General features: G+C 42.6%; 1 protein-coding gene across 1 annotated transcript in view; it reads right to left on the bottom strand.

The window, feature by feature from the left end:
* Positions 1-20074, bottom strand: part of TENM2 (teneurin transmembrane protein 2) — a 423997-nt gene that overhangs the window by 329690 nt on the left and 74233 nt on the right. The window contains exon 3 of the mRNA XM_069592738.1: positions 9667-9901. Coding sequence (XP_069448839.1) covers positions 9667-9901 — 235 coding nt within the window. The remainder of the gene's footprint in view (positions 1-9666; positions 9902-20074) is intronic.

The raw sequence follows: 20074 nt of genomic DNA, 5'->3' as shown, positions 1-20074 counted from the left end.
TGGGATTCTAGCTGAGTTCCTGGGAGTTTCCTTGAAATATGAAGAGGAAATCCTTTTTCTGTTAGTTTCTAAGCTATGAGAATAGAGCCTGCAGTTCCCACAGAGATCTCACAAAAGGACACCTGCTTAAGAATGAGGTTAGGAAACAGAAAAACAGCTGAGAGAGAGAGAGAGATTCCTAGTACCTGAGTTCAAGTCCCCGAATCAAGTTCTGCCTGAGTTTTGATTTTTGTCCCACACCCTACATTACCCCAAGTTGTATCTTCCTGATAGGGCTCCCAACTGGATAACATGAAGTGTCTAAAACAGTGCTTGGCACAAGGCAGGCGTTTAAGAGATGACAATGACTAAAGACAAAACTGGGAACAGTGTTCAGTCCGTCCACACAGTGCAAAGATTTTCAATATGGCCACCATCTCTCCTCGCATGGACTCAGAAGTTTAGAAGCTGGACAAGACGATCTCTGCCCTTCTCTGCCTTAGGACAAACAAAAGTGTTCAATATTTTACAGAAAATAAACATGTGCTTAATTTTTTAAAAATGATTAAATATTATACCATTTCCAAATATACATCAAGTCACTTGCTAATATCTGCAGGGTTTGTGTGGAGCACTCTTGTCGAACTCACTCACAGAACATCATGGTCAAATTGTCAGGTCTTCAAGACACCTTGTCTCTGACAAAACCCCATTTCTGTGCTCTTCAAACTGCCTTCATACTTTTGTTCCACCTTCCAGTAATTAATACCCTCCTTTTCCTAATTATTTAGATAAATTCAAAGCCATCCCGGGGGTCTCCCTTTCCAAGACATCACATGCAGTAAGCCCTCAGATCTGCCGAGGGTCTTCACACCAGACTAGAGAGATTAACTCATTGGGTTTTGGAGAAAGAGAGAAGAGGTCACTCAGGGTCAGCAAAAATGCAAAAGCTGAGCTGCACCAGCCTCGGAGCCGTGGACTGAGTACCTCCTCTCAGATCGTTGGCAGCGTTAGATATAAAGTGCATAATAAATGTAATGCAGTTGAATCATCCCGGAACCATCCCCCCACCCCCGGTCTATGGAAAAACTCTCTTCCACAAAATTGGTCCCTGGTGCCAAGAAGGTTGGGGACCGCGGCACTAAGGTAACTAAGAAAGCACTAAGCTGAACACAAGACACCCACACAGCAGGGCTCCACTTTCAGAGGGCTTTTACATTTATTATCTCACTTTGCTAAGCTTGCTTTCCCCAGGGTCCCACCAAATGCTTAAAAGTGCCTAATATCACCTTATGCTTTCTTATTCCCTGTTCCAAAGTGTAGTGGAGAGGATCTGGGTTGATAGATTTTAAAAGGCACAAAGACTAAGTTCCCCATTTAAAATTCATATCTAAGCACATATCCATGCAAGAGGAAGAATATTTCCTACCTTCTTCCCAGAACCGGATTTTATATCCAGTCCTTCAAGTAATTGCAAAATAATAATAATAAGCTTTTAATTGTCATAGTTGGTGTGCAACGTCTTGACAGGAGGACTAATTTTTGAGCAGTGGACTTAGGGATGCTCCAACCCAGCGAAAGCTTTTAACAAATTGAAACAGAATTTTAGAACCATCTCACAAATAAAAAAAGGAAGTGCTACTCACTCTCTTTTGAAATATGAGGCAGGCATGCACAGCTAAAACACTGAGGACAGAAATTGGAAGCACTTGCTGATTTCTCAAACAATTACTCTGAGCAAGAAATGATTCTGTAAGGAATTAAAAACACATGATTTTGAGGCTGATTCTCCGTGGTTAATGTTGTCATAAAAATGGATTATTTGCATACAAGACTTAGGGAACAATCTGAAACTGGTGGGTTTTGGAGGGGGAAAAAAAAGCTATCGGAGAAAAAATGCTTCAAGTTGTTTCAGCTCCCTTATCAACCAAAGGGTGCAGTCCTAGCTGAGCACACTGGCTGAGTGCCTTGTGATGGACTGCGATTCCGGGGACATAAGATCCCCAATCACGAAGGCAGGCCAAACCAAGACTAATAAATCAAAGGAAGATTCAGAAAAGGTGCAGAGCCTACTGCCCCTGCCTGGGAGAACCATGAGTGCCTTATCTGGCTTCTGTGAAAAGAAAAAGATCATTGCGGAGCCAGAATTAGAAAAGCCTCGCACTCCATCAAGTTTCTCCCATCTGAGCCAGATAAAATATCCTCTGGGGAGGCTTCAGGAAATGCCCCGAGGGAATGACAGTTGATATTAGCTGAATGGGTGAAAGAGCACAGACAGAGATGGAAATACTGGGCTTTTTTCAACTGTGAACTTAACCCGAGAGTCTTTGACATTTACAGACTCAGGGCAGAGGCTTGCACTTCCAAGGCATGACCGCAAGGTGGCCTCAGTCTGTAAAAGGGTCCCCGTGGTCCAGGCTGTGGAGGGATGGCTTTTAAAAAACACAAAACATCTTTCTACCCAGAGGCTTCCCCGTGGTAACTCATAAGTAAGAAGTTCAAGTCCCCAGAGCTTTAATAAACTTAACAAGGCTTTAATTTTATAGCAGGAGACACATTTTAAAAGCTGAGCCCTCCTTGTAGACCTCTACCTTCAAGTATGTTTCCAAGTTTGCAAACCATGCCAAGAGCAGACTAGAGTGGTCTTAAATAAGACACAATGCTTGTTTCTTTCCTAATGCACCTTGTAATTTGCACATGAGCCACAACACTTTATTTTCTTATTAATGGGTTTGAGCGTGTTTAACACCGCAAGCCATAAATAGCAAAGCAATGGATTAGATCAGGTTCTCTTATTTTCCTGCCAATTGTCAGAAAGTGATGTGGGTTATGGGGTACCCCTCCTTACTGGGTTTTTCTCTACTACTCGCCAACATACCCTCAACTCCACCTCCCGCCTCTAACCAACAACCAATCCCTGTTTCCATCAGCCAAGGAAAAAAAAAACAACACACAGTCTGGTTTCTCATTGGAGAGTGTGCCTATTGAGCAGTTCAGTTATTGAGATTAATAAGCTGCCAGTTTCCAAGGAAGACTAAGAAAACTACAAAATTAAAGTGCACTGCAATGTGAAATGCTGCTGGTGGCCAGGCGGGATCATGGTGTCAAAAAGGCAAGGTAAAGCTATAAACTAAGGCTGAGTTTGAAAAGCTAACCTAAAGGTCTCATTAATTTCCATGTTGCTTCTGATGAGAATTTAGAGGGGGCATAATGTTTTGCAATATGGAGAAATCATGCTGCCTACTGATTTGAAAAGTGTTAGAATGCATTTGGTTCACCCAGAATGAATTCTAGGTTTACACCTCACTCGAAAACATTTAAAAAAATGGCGGTGGAGGGGCGGAGCAAACAGGTTACCTTGATTTAATATTCTCAAGATCAAGCTTGTCAGGGATTCTGTCAGAAGATTAATCCTTAGGTAGAAAAATCAATCTGAGAACAAGTGGAGAAGAGTCTTCAGGTTCAGCATGGTGGGGATGTTTCCACAATCTCACTGCTTCTCCATGAAAACCTTATTTACTAAAGGTCATTAGGCTTGATTCCCAAATATGCACTCCCCATAAAGCTTCCAGATGAGGCTAAGATTACTTGGTCTTGAAGATAAAAAGCAGGTTTTCTGAAATGCTGATACCCAAATAGATTCCTGGGATTCCCTGTGTCACTTGTCAAGCCCAACATGCTGCATTCTTGATCAGAACACTTCCTGGGTGTTCATCACAACTTTCTGAGTGTCTCTACACAAATGATGACCAAATGGCCATCCAGCATACTCAAGGCAGTGTGGCTTTCTCCTGCCAACCTGGCAAAGTCCTGTTTGGAAGATAAACCTCCTGCAAATCACAGAGCTAAAAAAAAGTAGCAGTGCTTTTTATTTCTGCAGCTTCAGTTTACTCTAGCATTTTATGATAGGCAGAGCATTAAACCTCTGAACTCAGCTCACATGTATCCCATGCTGTTGCCACCACGGTTCTCTGAGGCTTTAGATTTACCATTCCAGGTGGCTGTCAGTCTTGTAGAGCTGAAGACAAGGGTCCGTTATATCCTTCCTGGCTTATGATTTTGTCAGTGACCAACTCTATGTCCAGTCCCAGGCTGGGATTCATTCCTCAGACCATTTCTCACCTCACATCACTTATAATGCATTAACTTCATCATTTCCATGGCCTGGGTAAATTTTAATTGGATAATAAGTATCATTTTGTTTTGTTTTTGTTCTTCTAGTTTCAAAGACATTATCATGTGATGGGAATATGGCACGTGGAATCAGGTAGACCCAGTTTCAATCCCAGTCCTGCCACCTACTTATTTGGAGATGCGCAGGTAATTTCATCTTCTCAAGTCTCAGTTTTCATTTATTTAAAATAGGGATAAGTAACATATACTCAACAGAAGAGTTAAAGGGTTCAATGGGATCATGCTGGTAAAACTAAGTATTGAGCAAAAACTAGTTGATAAAGTTGTTATTCACAGAACTATACAATCAAGTAGAATAACTAAGTTGAACAAAATTTCTGGAGAGGTTTTTTTTTTTTTTTTAAAGAGAAAAATCAACTGCTAAGAACTTTGGATACAGTGAAAGTGAAAAGTGAAAGTCACTCTTGGGTCTGACCCTTGTTACCTCATGGATTATACAGTCCATGGAATTCTCTAGGCCAGAATACTGGAGTGGGTAGCCTTTCCCTTCTCCAGGGGATCTTCCCAACCCAGAGATCAAACCTAGGTCTCTAGCATTGCAGGCAGATTATTTACCAGCTGAGCCACAAGGGAAAGCCAACAAAAGTGGAGTTGGATACACTAACGATGCTATTATTTGTAAATGGATGTGCTTCTATGTTACATCTATTATTTTAGAATCAGAATAAGTCTGGCCAATAACAGCAACTCAATACTCTTGTTGCCTCAGATATTTAAGAGGTAGAAAACTGAACTTGTTTCCTAAGTGACGTCACTATTCACTCAGCCTCTTAAGTAAAAAAATTGGGTATTGTGCTCACGTCTGTCTAACCTACATCCTGACATTCCAGCCATCATTAATTTCACTGATTCTACCTTTAGTACATTCCCCATGACTCTGAATGTTCACCTCTGGTCAGATTGGTGGGAGAAAGGCAGACAGCTCTGATACTGCGTTTCCTAATGGAAACACCACCGTTTTTCATCTTAACCATGACTGTATCCTCCAAATTGCACCCTCAGTCTTACTGTACCTCTCCCCAACCCCCTACCTATTAACCATAAGGCAGCTACCATAATTGAAAGCAAAACAAAGCCATTTATATATTATTTCAGCCTTCTGTTTAAAATGCTTCAGTGATCTTTCACTGTTTTGGGGGAGAGTCCGGAATCTTTAAAGCAGCCCCAAACCATGCTCTGTCCTGCCCTTGCCTGCCTTTCTAGTTTGCTTTCTCTTCCTGGAATCATAGCACTTCTCCTCCCACTGGATCATGGTTTTCACCACCAAGAACATTCTTTAAGTCTAATTAACACCTGCTCATCCTTCGGGCTCAGCTTATATGCCAATTTCTCCTGAGTCTGGCTTCTCTATACCTCACATGGCACTTAATGCATTTGTCATTGTAGGGTCACAGGCCTGATCTTTCGCTCACATTCTGTCTACAGCCTAGAATCTACAAAAAGACACGGACTTGCTTTTCTTCTTCTTCAATGCCTGGCATCTGGTTGGGTCTCATAGATGTTTTTCTAATGAGTAATGGATGACCATTTCAAAAAGTAACTTGCAAACTTGTTCGCAGCTTGAGGATCCTCATGGCTACTCTGGTATTCTGGGGCAAAAGCAGACTCAGAGGGAAGTTTTGTTCTGCTTAGGGATTTTCTTTAGTGACCTGCTACCAGAGAGAGATTCTGAGAAAGAAGCTTGCTTCAGCAAAATGCACGATGGAAGAAAAGTTAGGTTCTGTCACTGAGCTACTTTTTACTACTTTAGACAAAGAGATGCTGACTTCAGAAACTCCCAAAGAAGCAGCTGGCCAGAAAGATTCCTGACCTTGTTGCTCTCAGGAGAGGAAGGAGGAGATACGTGGTATCAACTCAGAATTACCTATGGACCTTGTTCTAAGACCTTCTGCAAGTAGGCTGAGAGAAAGATGGTTGAGGAGAGTGATTTCGTAGACCATCCAGGCTGTTTGCAAATAGTTCCTCTGCCCTATGTTTTGTTTCTCTTGGCTTATATTATGGTTTACACATGAACTGATTGTTTTGGGTAGTACGCATTTATATGCATTTTTTATTTATATGGTTAACATTGATACAGAACTTTCCTTATAAGCTTTTTTTGTCTTGTGTTAAATTCCAAATTTGTACAGTGCTGTTTTCTGGCTATGCCTCCTTAACCAGCACCTTGATTCTACTTGTCATAGAACAAAAAATGGAAAAAGCACAGTCCAGGGAAGATCTAACATGCCTCATTAAGACTGATGGGAACATCAACAAGCAATGCAGGGGGCAAGGGCTTGTAACTTGCTGGTCTAAAGAAACACCCTGGATTTGGCTTGGAGTCTCTGGGGTGGCAGAATGCCTACCCATCACCTTCCAGAGTTATGAAATTCTTCCATTATGCCCAGAAGTCTAGATTAATGAGATCGGGGGTGGTGAAGTTTTGTTTGTAAATTTCCATTGCACTTCCACAGTTGATGACTATATCATAATCAGCCTCCAGAATGTCTTGCCTTCAATGGTTCTCTCTCTGCGATGTGGTTAATCAATTCTCATTTGATATGAAAGACATGAATGGGAATCCTAGTATGATATCATTACCCTAACTTAAGAGCTCCCATTTCCTACATTTGCTCAGTGGGTAAGAAAATGACACTATTAAATTAACAATATTTCAGCATTGGAGTGAGGGAAATAGTTCACTTCTACAGTTTCCAAGACTATATGGAAAAATCACTGAAGGATGGGATCAAATAGTGCCATAATCTTTGATTTTTTTTTTCCTCCACTTATCTACTAGGTAAAACTCTTATTTATCCTTCCAAACCCAGCTCAAACAGCCCCTCAGCTGGAAAACTTTTCCTGAACATCCTGGAATAGTTAATTATGATGTCAACTGTTCAACCACTGTAACTTACAGACTTCCATTATTGTAAACACTGCATGATCTTTCTGTTTATGTGCCTATATCCTTTTTTAGGCTGTATGAGCTCTAAGGGAAGAATACATGTTTTAATCTTAATCTCCCCAGTACCTAACATAGCACTTAGTATTTTCAACAGACTCAGAAAATATTTGCTAATAAGAGACTGAATAAATAATATTTAAAAGAGAAACATAAAGTTCAACAATTCAATACAAGACCAGTTGCACACCCAAATTACATGTATTCAGTTCTATGGATGGAATTTCAAATATCTGGGTTTGATTTTAGTAATGGCCCATCTCAAGGGATTTACATTCTCTAATTCTTGGCCCTTGAGTGTACTGATCAGAGAACATCTGATACTGTTCTTGCCTTCTGATAGGCTTCAAGGTTTTGGCCATTTTATTAACTCTTCAAGCTTGCTTCCTCTAAAAGCACTGAGAAACTCCAATCCTAGGAGAAATGCTAAGTATTCTAATAACCTGAAGACGGACTCGACAGGTTGGAAGGCATGTTCTGGGAGAACTTCAGGAGAGCAGGAAGGGGGTATGCTTGGTTTGCTGGTCCTCTCCCCCAGATCTTTTCAAGGGAAATATTTATTGCCAATCACATCAGCATGTGATGGGTGACAGGAGATACCCTCATGCAATGCATGTGTTGTCATCACCAATAAGAGACTCTTTGTGAGGAACGGACATTCTGATGGGTCTTTCCCTGATGGTGTGACTATCAAGGCAACAACTGTAGGTCTGTGATCCGATATCTCACCATCTTACGTGTAGAAACCACCAGAGTTCCATCCAGTGTCTCATAATTTACCATCTCACTGACGCTCTAGAATGCTTGCAAGTTACCTTGACCCCCAAATCTACATTCTGAATTTTTAAAATGGTGACCACAATGATTTCTTCCTACTTCACTGAAATGCTTCCAGGCTTGATTGAGACAGTGCATTTAAACCACTAATGTTGGCGTATACAAAGTACACAATAAAAACTGGTTGGTATTGGTGATGGTAGTCCTCTTTTTTCCTTTTTCTCCTTCTTTTTCCCAATATCTATTACATTTCTTCTACCCTTTCTCCTCCTCCTCCATCTTACTCACTGTGCATAGCCTCATGTCTAATGACTATTAATATTTTTCAAATAATGGTCTGTTAATGTGAAAATAGACTGACTAGTACCCAACAAACTCTATGGCAGTTCATAAATATAAGGAAGAAAAAAGAAAATCTTATCCAGTCTTAAAGCCCACCACCAACTATGAAAATATACTGAGTTAAGCCTGGTAGACTAGTTAGCTTTCAGCCTGGAACACTTCCATAAAGCTACTTATTAGTGGGTTATTATATCAATGCAAATGTTCAAACCTATCTATTGTATACAATATATGCATATAGTTTCTACTGAGTTTACTTATTGTAACCCTTAGAGATTAAGAAATCACCTACACTGGTTACAAATCACCTACACTGGTCAGAAAATAAAATGCATTAAAGTTTGAAGTGACTATAGTGACAGTGGTGTTCAACGTATTCAAGATCTTATTAATAACACAAAAATATTAGAGATAAACAACATGAAATGCTATGGCTTGCATAATTATTTCCAGCTGCATGCAGACAATTCACTGGCCATTACCAGAAAGAGTACAGATTATTTCTGTCTTTAAACCTAAGTTATTAAAGTTTAAAAACTATGTGAGAACTTCCTAAAGGTTCAATACGAATTAGCCCCATTCTCTATTTGGTCTTCATGGTTCTTCTGGGCTAGGAAACAGTGACTACTGAAGCACTCACACCATGAAAGTGCCTGGGGATGGAAAAACAAGACCATTCCAATATCTGGTCGAGCCACTGCCAATTACATTGTAGCCTGCCACACTGTGACCAATGCCGCTTCTTTCAGGTCACTAAGGCAAGGGTGATTTTGGAAGACCAGAAGCAAAGGTGAGAAAAGGACAGAAGCAAACACAAACCAAAACAAAGCCAGACCTGGAGATCACTTTCCAACTCTTCCCTTTCAACATAAATGCTGCCCCTTTTTCTTGTTTGTTTTTTCCTACACTGTTGTTTGCCCCTCAGGCATCAAGCTGTTAAAAAGTGTGTACAGGAGGGATTAAAGAGAGACTGCATGTTGGATGAAATATAAATTAAAATTATACTTCTGTCAGTCTGGAATCGGGGATTGTTTCTCAAGGTCTCCCCAAACACTTAATTTCAAATGAGTCTTCATTTATTACTTCAGGAAAGGCTAAATGCATAATTTATCAGCAGCTTTCAGTCAATATACCCTTATAAGCATGTTTCCCATGAGCCTTTGTGTAAAAATATGTTATGCTAATTCTATTAGTTGGATACACAGGAGCTGTTGAAGAAAGTAAACATGCATTAAAAGGAGACACGTGTGAACAAAAGAAATACCTATCAACCTGCTGTCCGGGGTGGAATCACCAAGGGAACAGCCAGAGCTGGTCAGCTTGTCCCACAACGTAGGTGGGGTTTTCACCCCACTAGAGCTCTGCGCCACCCCGAGGCTCTGGGAGGGCGAGGCAGGAAGGAGGCATGTGTGATCATGATGCGGACTTACCGGGTCTCCAGCGGCACGTTGCTGTTCAGCACCCAGCTGTCCTGAAGCTGAACGGACTCGGGCGTGGTGGCCAGGTCATTGGGCGCGGGAGCCGGGGCGTGGATCTGACTCCGCCGGTTGGTCAGCGAGTTCCTGTTGAGGGAGTTGGCAGACGAGTGGTGATGGGACAGCGTGTGGTTGTGCGGGGGCGGCAGAGGGGGCCTCAGAGTCGACTGGCTGTGGTGGTTTGGAGGGCCTGGGAAAAGAGGAAGGAGAAATGGCGGTCAGGGGCTGCCGGCTGCCGCGAACACTCTATCTGGAACCAAAGCCTTGATATTGACAAGTGCTGAACATCACCAACCAGAAACGCAGGTAAGACTACATCAAGCATCCTAGGGTCAGTTACTAATAAACAGTATGCCTTGATTTGCCTTTAGGTAGGCATCAAATGATGAATGAGAAGCTAGGTAAGCCAAACCAGGCTGGTGAAGGCTGACCAGTGGGAATTATTTGAAACTTATTAATTCCACAAGGAAAGTCATGTGACATTCAAGGATGACCACTGTTGTAACTGGAGAAGGCAATGGCACCCCACTCCGTACTCTTGCCTGGAAAATCCCATGGATGGAGGAGCCTGGTAGGCTGCAGTCAATCGGGTCGCTAAGTCGGACATGACTGAGCGACTTCACTTTCACCTTTCGCTTTCATGCATTGGAGAAGGAAATGGCAACCCACTCCAGTGCTCTTGCCTGGAGAATCCCAGGGACGAGGGAGCCTGGTGGGCGGCCGTCTATGGGGTCGCACAGAGTCGGGCACGACTGAAGTGACTTAGCAATAGCAATTGTTGTAACAAGTTCCCAGCCCATTTCCTGGTAAGCCAGGATACCCCATACATTCTTTAAACAATGTCCAAGAAGGGAGGAGGGAGTGGGCTTCCCTGGTGGTCCAGTATTAGGTGCCACACTTCCACTGCAGGGTGCATGGGTTCTATCCCTGGTTGGGGAACTCCTACATGTTGTGAAGTGTGGCCAAAATAAAGATAAAAAGAAATAACGGCATGGCATCTTTGTGAAGGTATAAAAATATAGCATATTGGAAGTCAGGGAGTAGCAACTTTAAACACCTATCAGGGGCCAGGCAGGAAAGTGAAGTGGACTGAGGTGAACGGGAGCAGGTGGGGAACAGCCTTCACTCAGATCAAGGCTCACGTGGCTATTTAGGGGTTAGAGATCAAGGCAACTGATCTTCCAGTTTTTCTAGGAAAGCTGAAGATCTGGACTTTTAGAGTTGTTTTTTTTTTAAATGTTGACAATGAAAATATATATGTGTGTGTTTTTGGTATGTGTATTTATATATATATACACACACATATATATGTATACACACACATATATATTTTTTATACACACACACACACACACACATATATGTACATATGACTTCCCTGGTGGCTCAGATGGTAAAGAATCCACCTGCAATGTGGGACACCCTGGTTCGATCCCTGGGTCAGGAAGATCCCCCAGAGAAGGGAATAGCAACCCAAAATGGTACCCCACTCCAGTACTCTTGCCTGGAAAATCCCATGGACGGAGGAGCCTGGTGGGCTGCACTCCATGGGGTTGCTAAAACTTGGACACTACTGAGCGACTTCACTTTCACTTTTCACTTTCATGCATTGGAGAAGGAAATGACAACCCACTCCAGTGTTCTTGCCTGGAGAATCCCAGGGACAGGGGAGCCTGGTGGGCTGCCGTCTATGGGATCACACAGAGTTGGACACGACTGAAGTGACTTAGCGGCAGCAGCCAGTATTCTTGCCTGGAGAATTTCATGGGCAGAGGAGCCTGGCGGACTACAGTCCACGGGGTCTCAAAGAGTCGGACACAACTGAGCGACTAACACTTTCACTTTTACATTTATACACAATCACATGTATATATGTATACCTTTTTAAAAATGAGAGTTAACAAAACACACCTATGAGCTCACTCAAATCAGGGGCTTGATAACATCTGTCCTCTGAGAGATGAACCCTGAGGACTCAGTCTCTGGAGAAAGTCAGGGTTGATGTTTTCAAACCGTTACCCTTACTCAAAATTGCATCCTAGTTTCTAATCTTGAAACCCTCCATCCTTGCAGGAAAATCACACAAAGGACAACCACACCCCCTCTACATATTTGCCTGTAAATATGACCAAGGATGACAATCCCATCCACGGTTTTCCTGGCAATCCGTTCTCCATCTCCAAAGTGAAATATTTTAAGTGTAATGATAATGAGAGCAGTTCACTATGCAGTGCAAGCCTATAATTTGGTTTTAATGGCTGCTGAAACATGACTTTTAATTTGTGTCCTTTGAGAAAGTTTATTTTTTGAAGCCTCCAGTCAGGCTTGGCAGCCCACCAGGTGACTGCCGAGCCTTGTCATTTTGGCCCCGGCCAACTTTGAAAATCCTCAGCCCCTGCTGTCCTGGCTCTAAGAAGTTGGCTCAAGTCATTTAAACAAGCAATTTGACACAAATTTCAACTACTTGTCTCCTTATGTGGCCAGGCTACATCTCCAAAAGGTGTAATCTACATTCCATGGCTCCTGGGAAGCTTGCAGAAACGTTCTGAGAGAAAGGCAACATGTCAAGAAGATACTAGGTTTGGGGAGCATCGTGACCATTGCAAACAGAAAGAAAAATGCAGAGGAAAGTGGTTCCTCGAAGTTTGTGTCTCTGGGCTGAAATTATTTGGGTGATTTTTTTTGGGGGGGGTGTTGTGTATGGAAAAAGACAACTAAAACTAAAACCCAGTGGGAAATGCCACCATACAGTTGTATAGATTTTTAAATCACGTCCTCCAAATGAACCTGTTAATTCGTATTTTCCATTCTGCACCACTGACATTTTAAATATAACTTTGAGGGAGTTTCATTGCTGTAGCAGGCTATTATATTTTCTGGCATTGTTGTCTGTCTTGCAATGTATTATTATATAGTTATTTAGCATTTGTCTGTCTTGTATTAGTGGAAAGAGGGGAGAAAAGGGGGTGAAATGATGTAATAATGATCCTTCAGAGATGCTATCTAAGCCCCTCACACAAGGTTAATGAATTCTCATGCCTTTCTTTCTCCCCCTCTCAACTCCCATCCAAGTGGTGTCATTATTCTCCATTAGTTAGGTAATTATGAGCCTTGCCTCGGGAAGGCGAGATGAATCAGAGTACAAGCGAGAACCCCTCCTCCCCAGCCCCGAGCCCTAACTTTGCATCTCCCACGGCTCTCATCCCCCACCCTCCAGCTCTCCAGCTACACCCTCCCAAAGTACAAAGAGGCCCTGTGAGGGATTTCATTCACTAAGTGGGACACCAGGACCCTCCTGCTTCCGGTCTGTTCACCCTGAGCTGAGATTTCTCTGCCTGCTCCAGCCTGGGTGGTCTTTTCCTGTCCATCTGTGTTCCCTGTGGGTGGAATTCCTGTGGTTGTCTTCCTGCGGACACAGCCGGTGGTGGTGCCCAGGGGGGAACGGAAGCACCCACCTGGGTGTTGTATGGTATGTTTCCAACAGACAGAGGGTGAGTTTTCCAATTAATTGCAAGACGTGTCAAATTCTCCATTTCTCCTTAAGAGAAGGCCTAGGGTTTCATGGTGGGGTGCGGGTGAGGGGGTGGTTGAGGGATGGAGAGGACAAACAGGAGAAGATAAACAAATACTCAACTCTCCACTCACCCGGCCCTCCTATAAAGCCGCAAGCTCTTTGCATATAAATCAAATGACCAATAGCAACAACAGCACAGTGGTCCCCCCTCCTCAGTATTGAAGGATGCTCTCCTTCCACTGTGACACTGGTCATATTTGCTCATTTATCTATCTATTCAAAACTCAAACTTTTGAACTAGGAGCAGGAGCTAGAAGGAAAAGATACTGACAAGAGAGGCAAATGCTGTCACTGGGGATAAACAGAACGGTGCGGGAGCATCTGCAGGGGGCACTGAGCCAGTGGTTAGGAGATAATATCTAAAGAATTGGGTTCAGGGATCAAGTCTGCCCACGTTTGGGTTATGGGAACTTAGGCCTCAGACTTCATTTCTCTAATTATCAACATCCTTATCTGTCAAATGATGAAAACAGCAGTAACCACCCATAAGGTTGCTGTGAAAGGTAGGGAGGAAGGTGATTGTAAAGGGCTAAACATGCTACCTGATGGCTGGCAAGTTCCCCCCAAACTGCGTGCATGGACCATTGCTTGGTTCTCGGGAACAGAAGGATGGATAAAAGAGTAACTGCAGCTCTCAAGGAGCCCAGATTTAAGCAGAAAGAGTACGCCCAGAGTTCATCTCCCGAGGGCAGGAGTCACAAACTGGCAGACCCCAAGCTGACTATTACCAAAAATTCAAGGTCAAGACTGTACATAGGGTTCCAGACTTCTGACTTCTCTTGAAAACAAATTGAAGATATCGAGTCTGTATTCCCTCATGGCAACAACTGGATGGAGCCCAGCACCATTGGGTGGTTTTGTTTGTTTGCTTCCGTCATCAACCTGAACAACCTCTGTTACCTTCACCTGGTCAGATATATGCATTTGTATTACTGCCTGGTAGACATTTACGCTTTTGGACTGCTGCCTGAACTCAGGGTTCCTTAGCATTCTGTGTGGGTCACGTATCTCTAATATAACAACACTTCTGCTACAGTTAATGATCTCAAGCACTTTTTGTGTTTGTTTTTGTCGCAGTCATCCAATATGTTTGCTGGATGTGATGGTTTTCTATTTCAAAAAATGCACACAATGGCAAGCAACATGCCTTACTGCTTTCTAGGAAGCTAAATGACATGAAAAAGTCATTCTCTAAGGCAAGTGTTGCCTTCAATCTATGGTGAAACACAGATGAATATCTCAGCTTGATGAAGGAAGCTTCCTTCATGTCCACTTCGAGTTCCACACATTTATTGGGCTTAATTCATGTGCATCTTATTAATGGCGCTTCTATTACATAAATATGAAATCACATAGTCATGTAATTGAGGCATGAATAACTATGTAGCGTAAACACTTACATGTTATCAACCTAATAAGTATGCTATTAGCAGCAAAAGGCAGTTGTCATTAAAATTACTGTGCTAACCTATTATACTGCACCTGATTTATCCTGAAGTCAGAAATCTGGAATTTGTTTTTAGGTGCTGTGCAGCTTTTAGTCCTAGGAAGAAGGAGCTATATATTGGTTCTTTGTTAAAAGCTAGGGTGGGACAGATAGGAATCGGAGCAAAGATAAGTTAATTCATGGAGAAGGTGCTTCCTGTAGATTTAAAAATGAAGTGCTTAAATGAACACTTAACTTGTACTGTTTGCTTATTTGGAATTGTTTGCTTGAACGGTCTGTGCGTCTGAGGTTTTAGATGTGCTGTGGGACAGTTGCCAGCAATTCTGTTCCTGAAAGAGATGCTGTTCACATATTCTGTCCTTCCTAAATGCCAGCTGGTTAACGGTGGAGTCTTAAAAATAAAGCAGTACTTCTTGATCAGGTCACAATATCAATTCCAACATAGTTGTCTGGGATTACAAAATTTTAGAGTATCAACTCTTTTTGTAGAAAAATTTTTATGGAAGTATAGTTGAATTATAATATCACCTAAGTTTCAGGTGTACAGCACAGCAATTCAGTTATATATATAACTTTTCCCTTAAAAGTTATTTTGGAATACCAAGTATGGTTCCCTGTACTATACACTAGGTCTTTGGTGGGTTTATGGTAATGTGTATATATTAATCCAAGTCTCCTAATTTATCCCTCCCCTACCCCTCTTCCCCTTCGGTAACCATAAGTTTGTTTTCTGTGTATGTGATTCTCTTTCTGTTTTGGAAATAAGTTTATTTGTGTCTTTTTTTTTCCTCTTCAGATTCAACCTATAAGCAATATAGTATAATATTTGTCTTTCTCTGGTTTACTCTACCTAGTATGATAATCTCTAAATCCATCCATGTTGCTGCAAATGGCATTATTTCATTACTTTTTATGACTGAGTAATAGTCCATTGTATACACACACACACATAAATATTAATACATACTGGAGTTTCATCACCCAGAAACTCCAGTCTGTCAACATTATCCCCACTTCTAGCATAGTCTAGCATAATTGCTGTCAAGAAGGAACTTGCTTCAAAGATGAGGTTCAGGAGGCAGAGTTTGTGGTTAATTCATTATCTACAAATAAATAAATTAGGAGGGATAAATTAGGAAGCTGAGATTAACATATACACCTTCATAAAATAGATAATGATTATCATTCATTCTTGGAGATGGCATGCTAATTGTTGATCTTTAAAAATAATTGTTGATCTTTAAAAATTATATATACACGCACATACACACATACACTGGAGTCAACTTTTGTGTTGACTAGATGAGTAGTACTCAAATAGCATGTGGAAACCAACAACACCCACATTTTAAATAACGTGTAAAGAAAGAATTTTCTTTGGCGCTAAGGAAGCAAATTCACAATAACTGGCTATTGTTGCACTTTTCCTAAATAAACAGCTGGGGAGGTATTCAGGCTGGGTCTACCTTTGCCAGGCAGGGTGTTGATGACAGTGGGAGGGCAGGGATGAACTCAGATAGCCTTGACTTGCCCACACCAATTATTCCTGGCGATTAAAAATGGTGATGAAATGTGTGAAAGAAAAAATAAAAGTAGAGGCCTGCCTAGCTGCCAACAGTTTACTCATTCTTGGAGCTGGCATGCCAGTTGTTGGCCTTCAAAAATTTTAACCCTTTAGCCCCCAAGATAATGAATTAACCACAAACTCTCTGCCTTCTGAACCTCATCTTTGGAGCAAGTTCCACCTTGAGAGCAATTTGAAGTGGGGATAATGTTGACAAAGACTCTGGAGTTTCTGGGTGACGAAAACTAGCACCAGGACACCCTGTTCAATTTTAACCTTGAATGGGCACCACAGGGAATCAGAGGTGAGCATTTTCAAGCCTCAGGTTAGAACTAAGGAGAGTGGAGGCTATTGCAGACGGCCAGGCTGGTGATAAGTTGTGAACTCCTGTTTGGCCACTTATTAGCTATGTAATTCCTGGAAAGTTACGTACTTGTTTCTGAATTTGTTTCTTCATCTGTAAGATGGGTATAGTCATTTTATTTCTTTCATATGATTGCTAGGATAATCAAATGAGAATATTTGTAGGGAGCCTAGCACAATTCTTGGCACTTTAGTAAGCTATCAATACATATCATTTTCTTTGCAATTAATAATACCAATAATAGTAATAACGGTGATAGCAACCATGGTTCTGGTGAAAGTGATGAATACCTCTTGAGGCACTCCAGTTTTCCCAGCTCTTTTAGGCAGCAGCTTTCACAGTGAGATATCAGATCAACATGTGGAGGCAAAATTACCATCCTCAGATCCCCTCTACCTTCAGATTCTGTCTGCAGAAGGGCATAGGGAGTAAGTGACATTAATACAGGCGGTCTCAGGAGTATCTCTCTAAAAGCCTGCAGAAGTGGAACCTGGGATTCAGAGCTCTCTTATTTCCATAAACAAAACAATGAGCATGACGACAAACCAATAATATTGAAAACAGATGCTGTGAATTAAGCTCTCCGTGTGTGTCTGATCCCACACTAAGGGCTGCACTTCAGTTATTTCAGAGTATTTCCACTCCCTTCTATGGGATAGGTTCTCTTATCATCTCCATTTTACAGATCCAGAAAGTTAGGCTCAGAGAGGTTAAGTAGTGTGCTCATGGTCACACAGCTCAGTAAGCAATAAAGCTGGTGTTTGATCCCAGGGTCTTCTCCCCACTTTGCCCCATGCAGAGGAGCACAAGGTTCTAGAAAGCATGCTCACAGGGAGGGAATGAGGACCCCTCCCCAGTTTGCGCAGGACCCTGCAAATCCCCGCCTGTCACATGGGTTAGATTTGCCGACAGGAAAAGTGTCAAACTACTTTGGGCTTCCCTGGGGGCTCAGATGGTAAAGAAACTGCCTGCAATGCAGAAGACCTGGGTTCCATCCCTGGGTTGGGAAGATCCCCTCCAGAAGAAAGTGGCAACTCACTCCAGTGTTCCTGCCTGAAGAATTTCATGGACAGAGGAGGCTGGTGGGCTATGGTCTATGGGGTCATAAGAGTCGGACATGACTGAGTGACTAACACGCACACATACATTGCAAATACAGAGGAAAACTGGCTTGCTGTACTCTTTTACACATTGCTTAAATCGCAGAACCAGATCTCGTGAGAAAGTGGAGGGAATCTGCCCCTCACAGTATGGCTCGAATCAAGAGAAATAGGCCAGAACAGTCAAACTGCAGAGCAGTCTCTTTTCTGCGCCTCTAGAAAGGGCCCTCCCCGTGCTGCATTCCTGCCTCCCATAACCAGTGGTGGAAGGGATGAGCAGCAATTAGGTCTGCTGGAGGCGGAAACAAGGGCATTCCGGCCGGGGCCTGTCCTGCTGGCTCTGATCGGCAGGCCTCTGCCAACAGCCCAGGGATGAGGGGGCGGAGGATGATCCAGATTCAGCTTCCTCCTCTGTTTGGAGAGAGGTTTACTCACCTGCCTCTAAGTACTGGACCCTGCAGACATTCAGCGAGCTCCCTCCTTCCCTTAACATCTACTGAATGATCTTTCTCCTAAAGAACAGACTCTTTATTTTTCATTATTGACCCACTGATGGTATTGCTGGCATGTGGGATGGTTGACTTGTCTGTACTATTTCTTACATCTAACTGTGCTTTTGTCAGGCTATTTCTCTGCATGTCAGAAGAGAGGAGAAAAGAACGAATACAAGGTGAAGGAGAAGCCAAGTTACAGCCTCTTTCTCATCTCCCAGAGGGCCTCCCTGGCCAGGGCCTGTCAGTCTGCGTTGCACGGTTCTGGAGCCAGGAGGCTGGCCCTCCTGGAAAGACCCCATTCAGCCTGACCGGAGCACCGGAGAAGGAAAGGACAGTACTCACTCATAAGGAGTGATTTGTAGTTTACTTGCTTACACAAAATGTATGATCTCAGAGAAAGAGCATTCCGGGCACCTTTATGATGATACTCGCAAGGCAGACGTGTTGTCAGATTTACCTACGTTCATAAACAGCTAGGGTTCAGAGCGACATCTTAGCTCATCTAAGGACAATCGTTTGCATTTAATAAGCCCCACCTGTGTGATAAGCACTTTATATATTTCACCTTATTTAAAACTTATAATACTCTACTCAATATTCTGTGATAACCCAGATGAGAAGAGAATCTGTAAAAGAGAGAAAATAAGTATGCATAACTGAATCAGTTTGTTGTATACCTGAAACTAACCCAGCATTGCAAATAAACTCTACTCCAGTGAAATCAAAATTTAAAAAACAAATTGAAGAAAAATTTATAACGTTCAGAATAGATATTGTTGTCCATTTCAAAGAGGAGGAAATAGAGGGGCAGGGAAGTTACATGATACAGGCTTCCTTTTGTACATTTCATATTTAACCACGTTATATCCAGGCCCCTTTCCAGTGCACTATCTCTTTCATGACCCTTGGCAAAAAGTTTTGTATTATTTTTGGACCTTCCTGTGTTCTGCACGAGACTTTGAGCTCCTCCAACACAAGGAGCCTATCTCTCTTGTTTTTAAATCCCCCAGCACAAGGCTACAGCGCCTGGCATGGAAGCAGCACAGAATGAATGAATGAACAAATGAGCTGATGCCCCTGGAGGGTTCTGTTTGATGAGCCTCAGCTCAGAGGAATCACAGTAGACTTCTGCCCCTGCTCCTTGAGCATTCCAGTTTACTCCCCTAGTTCCCATTGCCTCAGAAGGTCCTTTAACAGGGAGAGGGGCAGACACAGGGGAGAGGTGACTTCCATCCCCTCTATTTTTATGTTTGGTCCTGGCTCTGCCTGACCTCCTACCCGTTTAATTTTTATTAATGACAACTTTACTGAGCCATAATAAAATTCAGTCCTTAAAGTGCACATTTTAGTATTTTAAAAGTATATTCACCGAGATGTACAACCATCACTACTGTTTAATTTGAGGACATTTCTGTCACCCCCACTCCCCACAAGGAAATCCCATATCCACCAGCAGGTGCTGTCCAATTCCTCCTGTTACTTTCTGTTTCCATGAACCTACCTATTATGGACATTGCATGTAAAGGGCGATCCCCTCCGGGATTTTATAATCACATTGTCTGTCTGCTGCGGAGCCCCGCTGGAACAAAGTTAGATCTCAGATGGGGAGGGGAGCACTTCATACCACTTAGAAAACATCTTTCCCAGGCAACCTGAAGCCAGTCCTTCACAGGTGCTTTTGGGCTGCTGTTGATATTTTTCCGGTGGAGATTGTTAGGTGATGGCCATTTGAGAGCCAATTGTGTACTTGAGGGTCTGAGGGGGATCCTGGAATTTGTTGCAGTGCTTCAGGCATGGCTGTAATCACAGCAGAGGGCCAT

The sequence above is a fragment of the Ovis canadensis genome, chromosome 5 (assembly GCF_042477335.2).
Source record: "Ovis canadensis isolate MfBH-ARS-UI-01 breed Bighorn chromosome 5, ARS-UI_OviCan_v2, whole genome shotgun sequence".
NCBI lineage: Eukaryota > Metazoa > Chordata > Mammalia > Artiodactyla > Bovidae > Ovis > Ovis canadensis.
The sequence above is the reverse complement of the archived record's forward strand: the minus strand, read 5'-3'. Positions and strand labels throughout refer to the sequence as shown.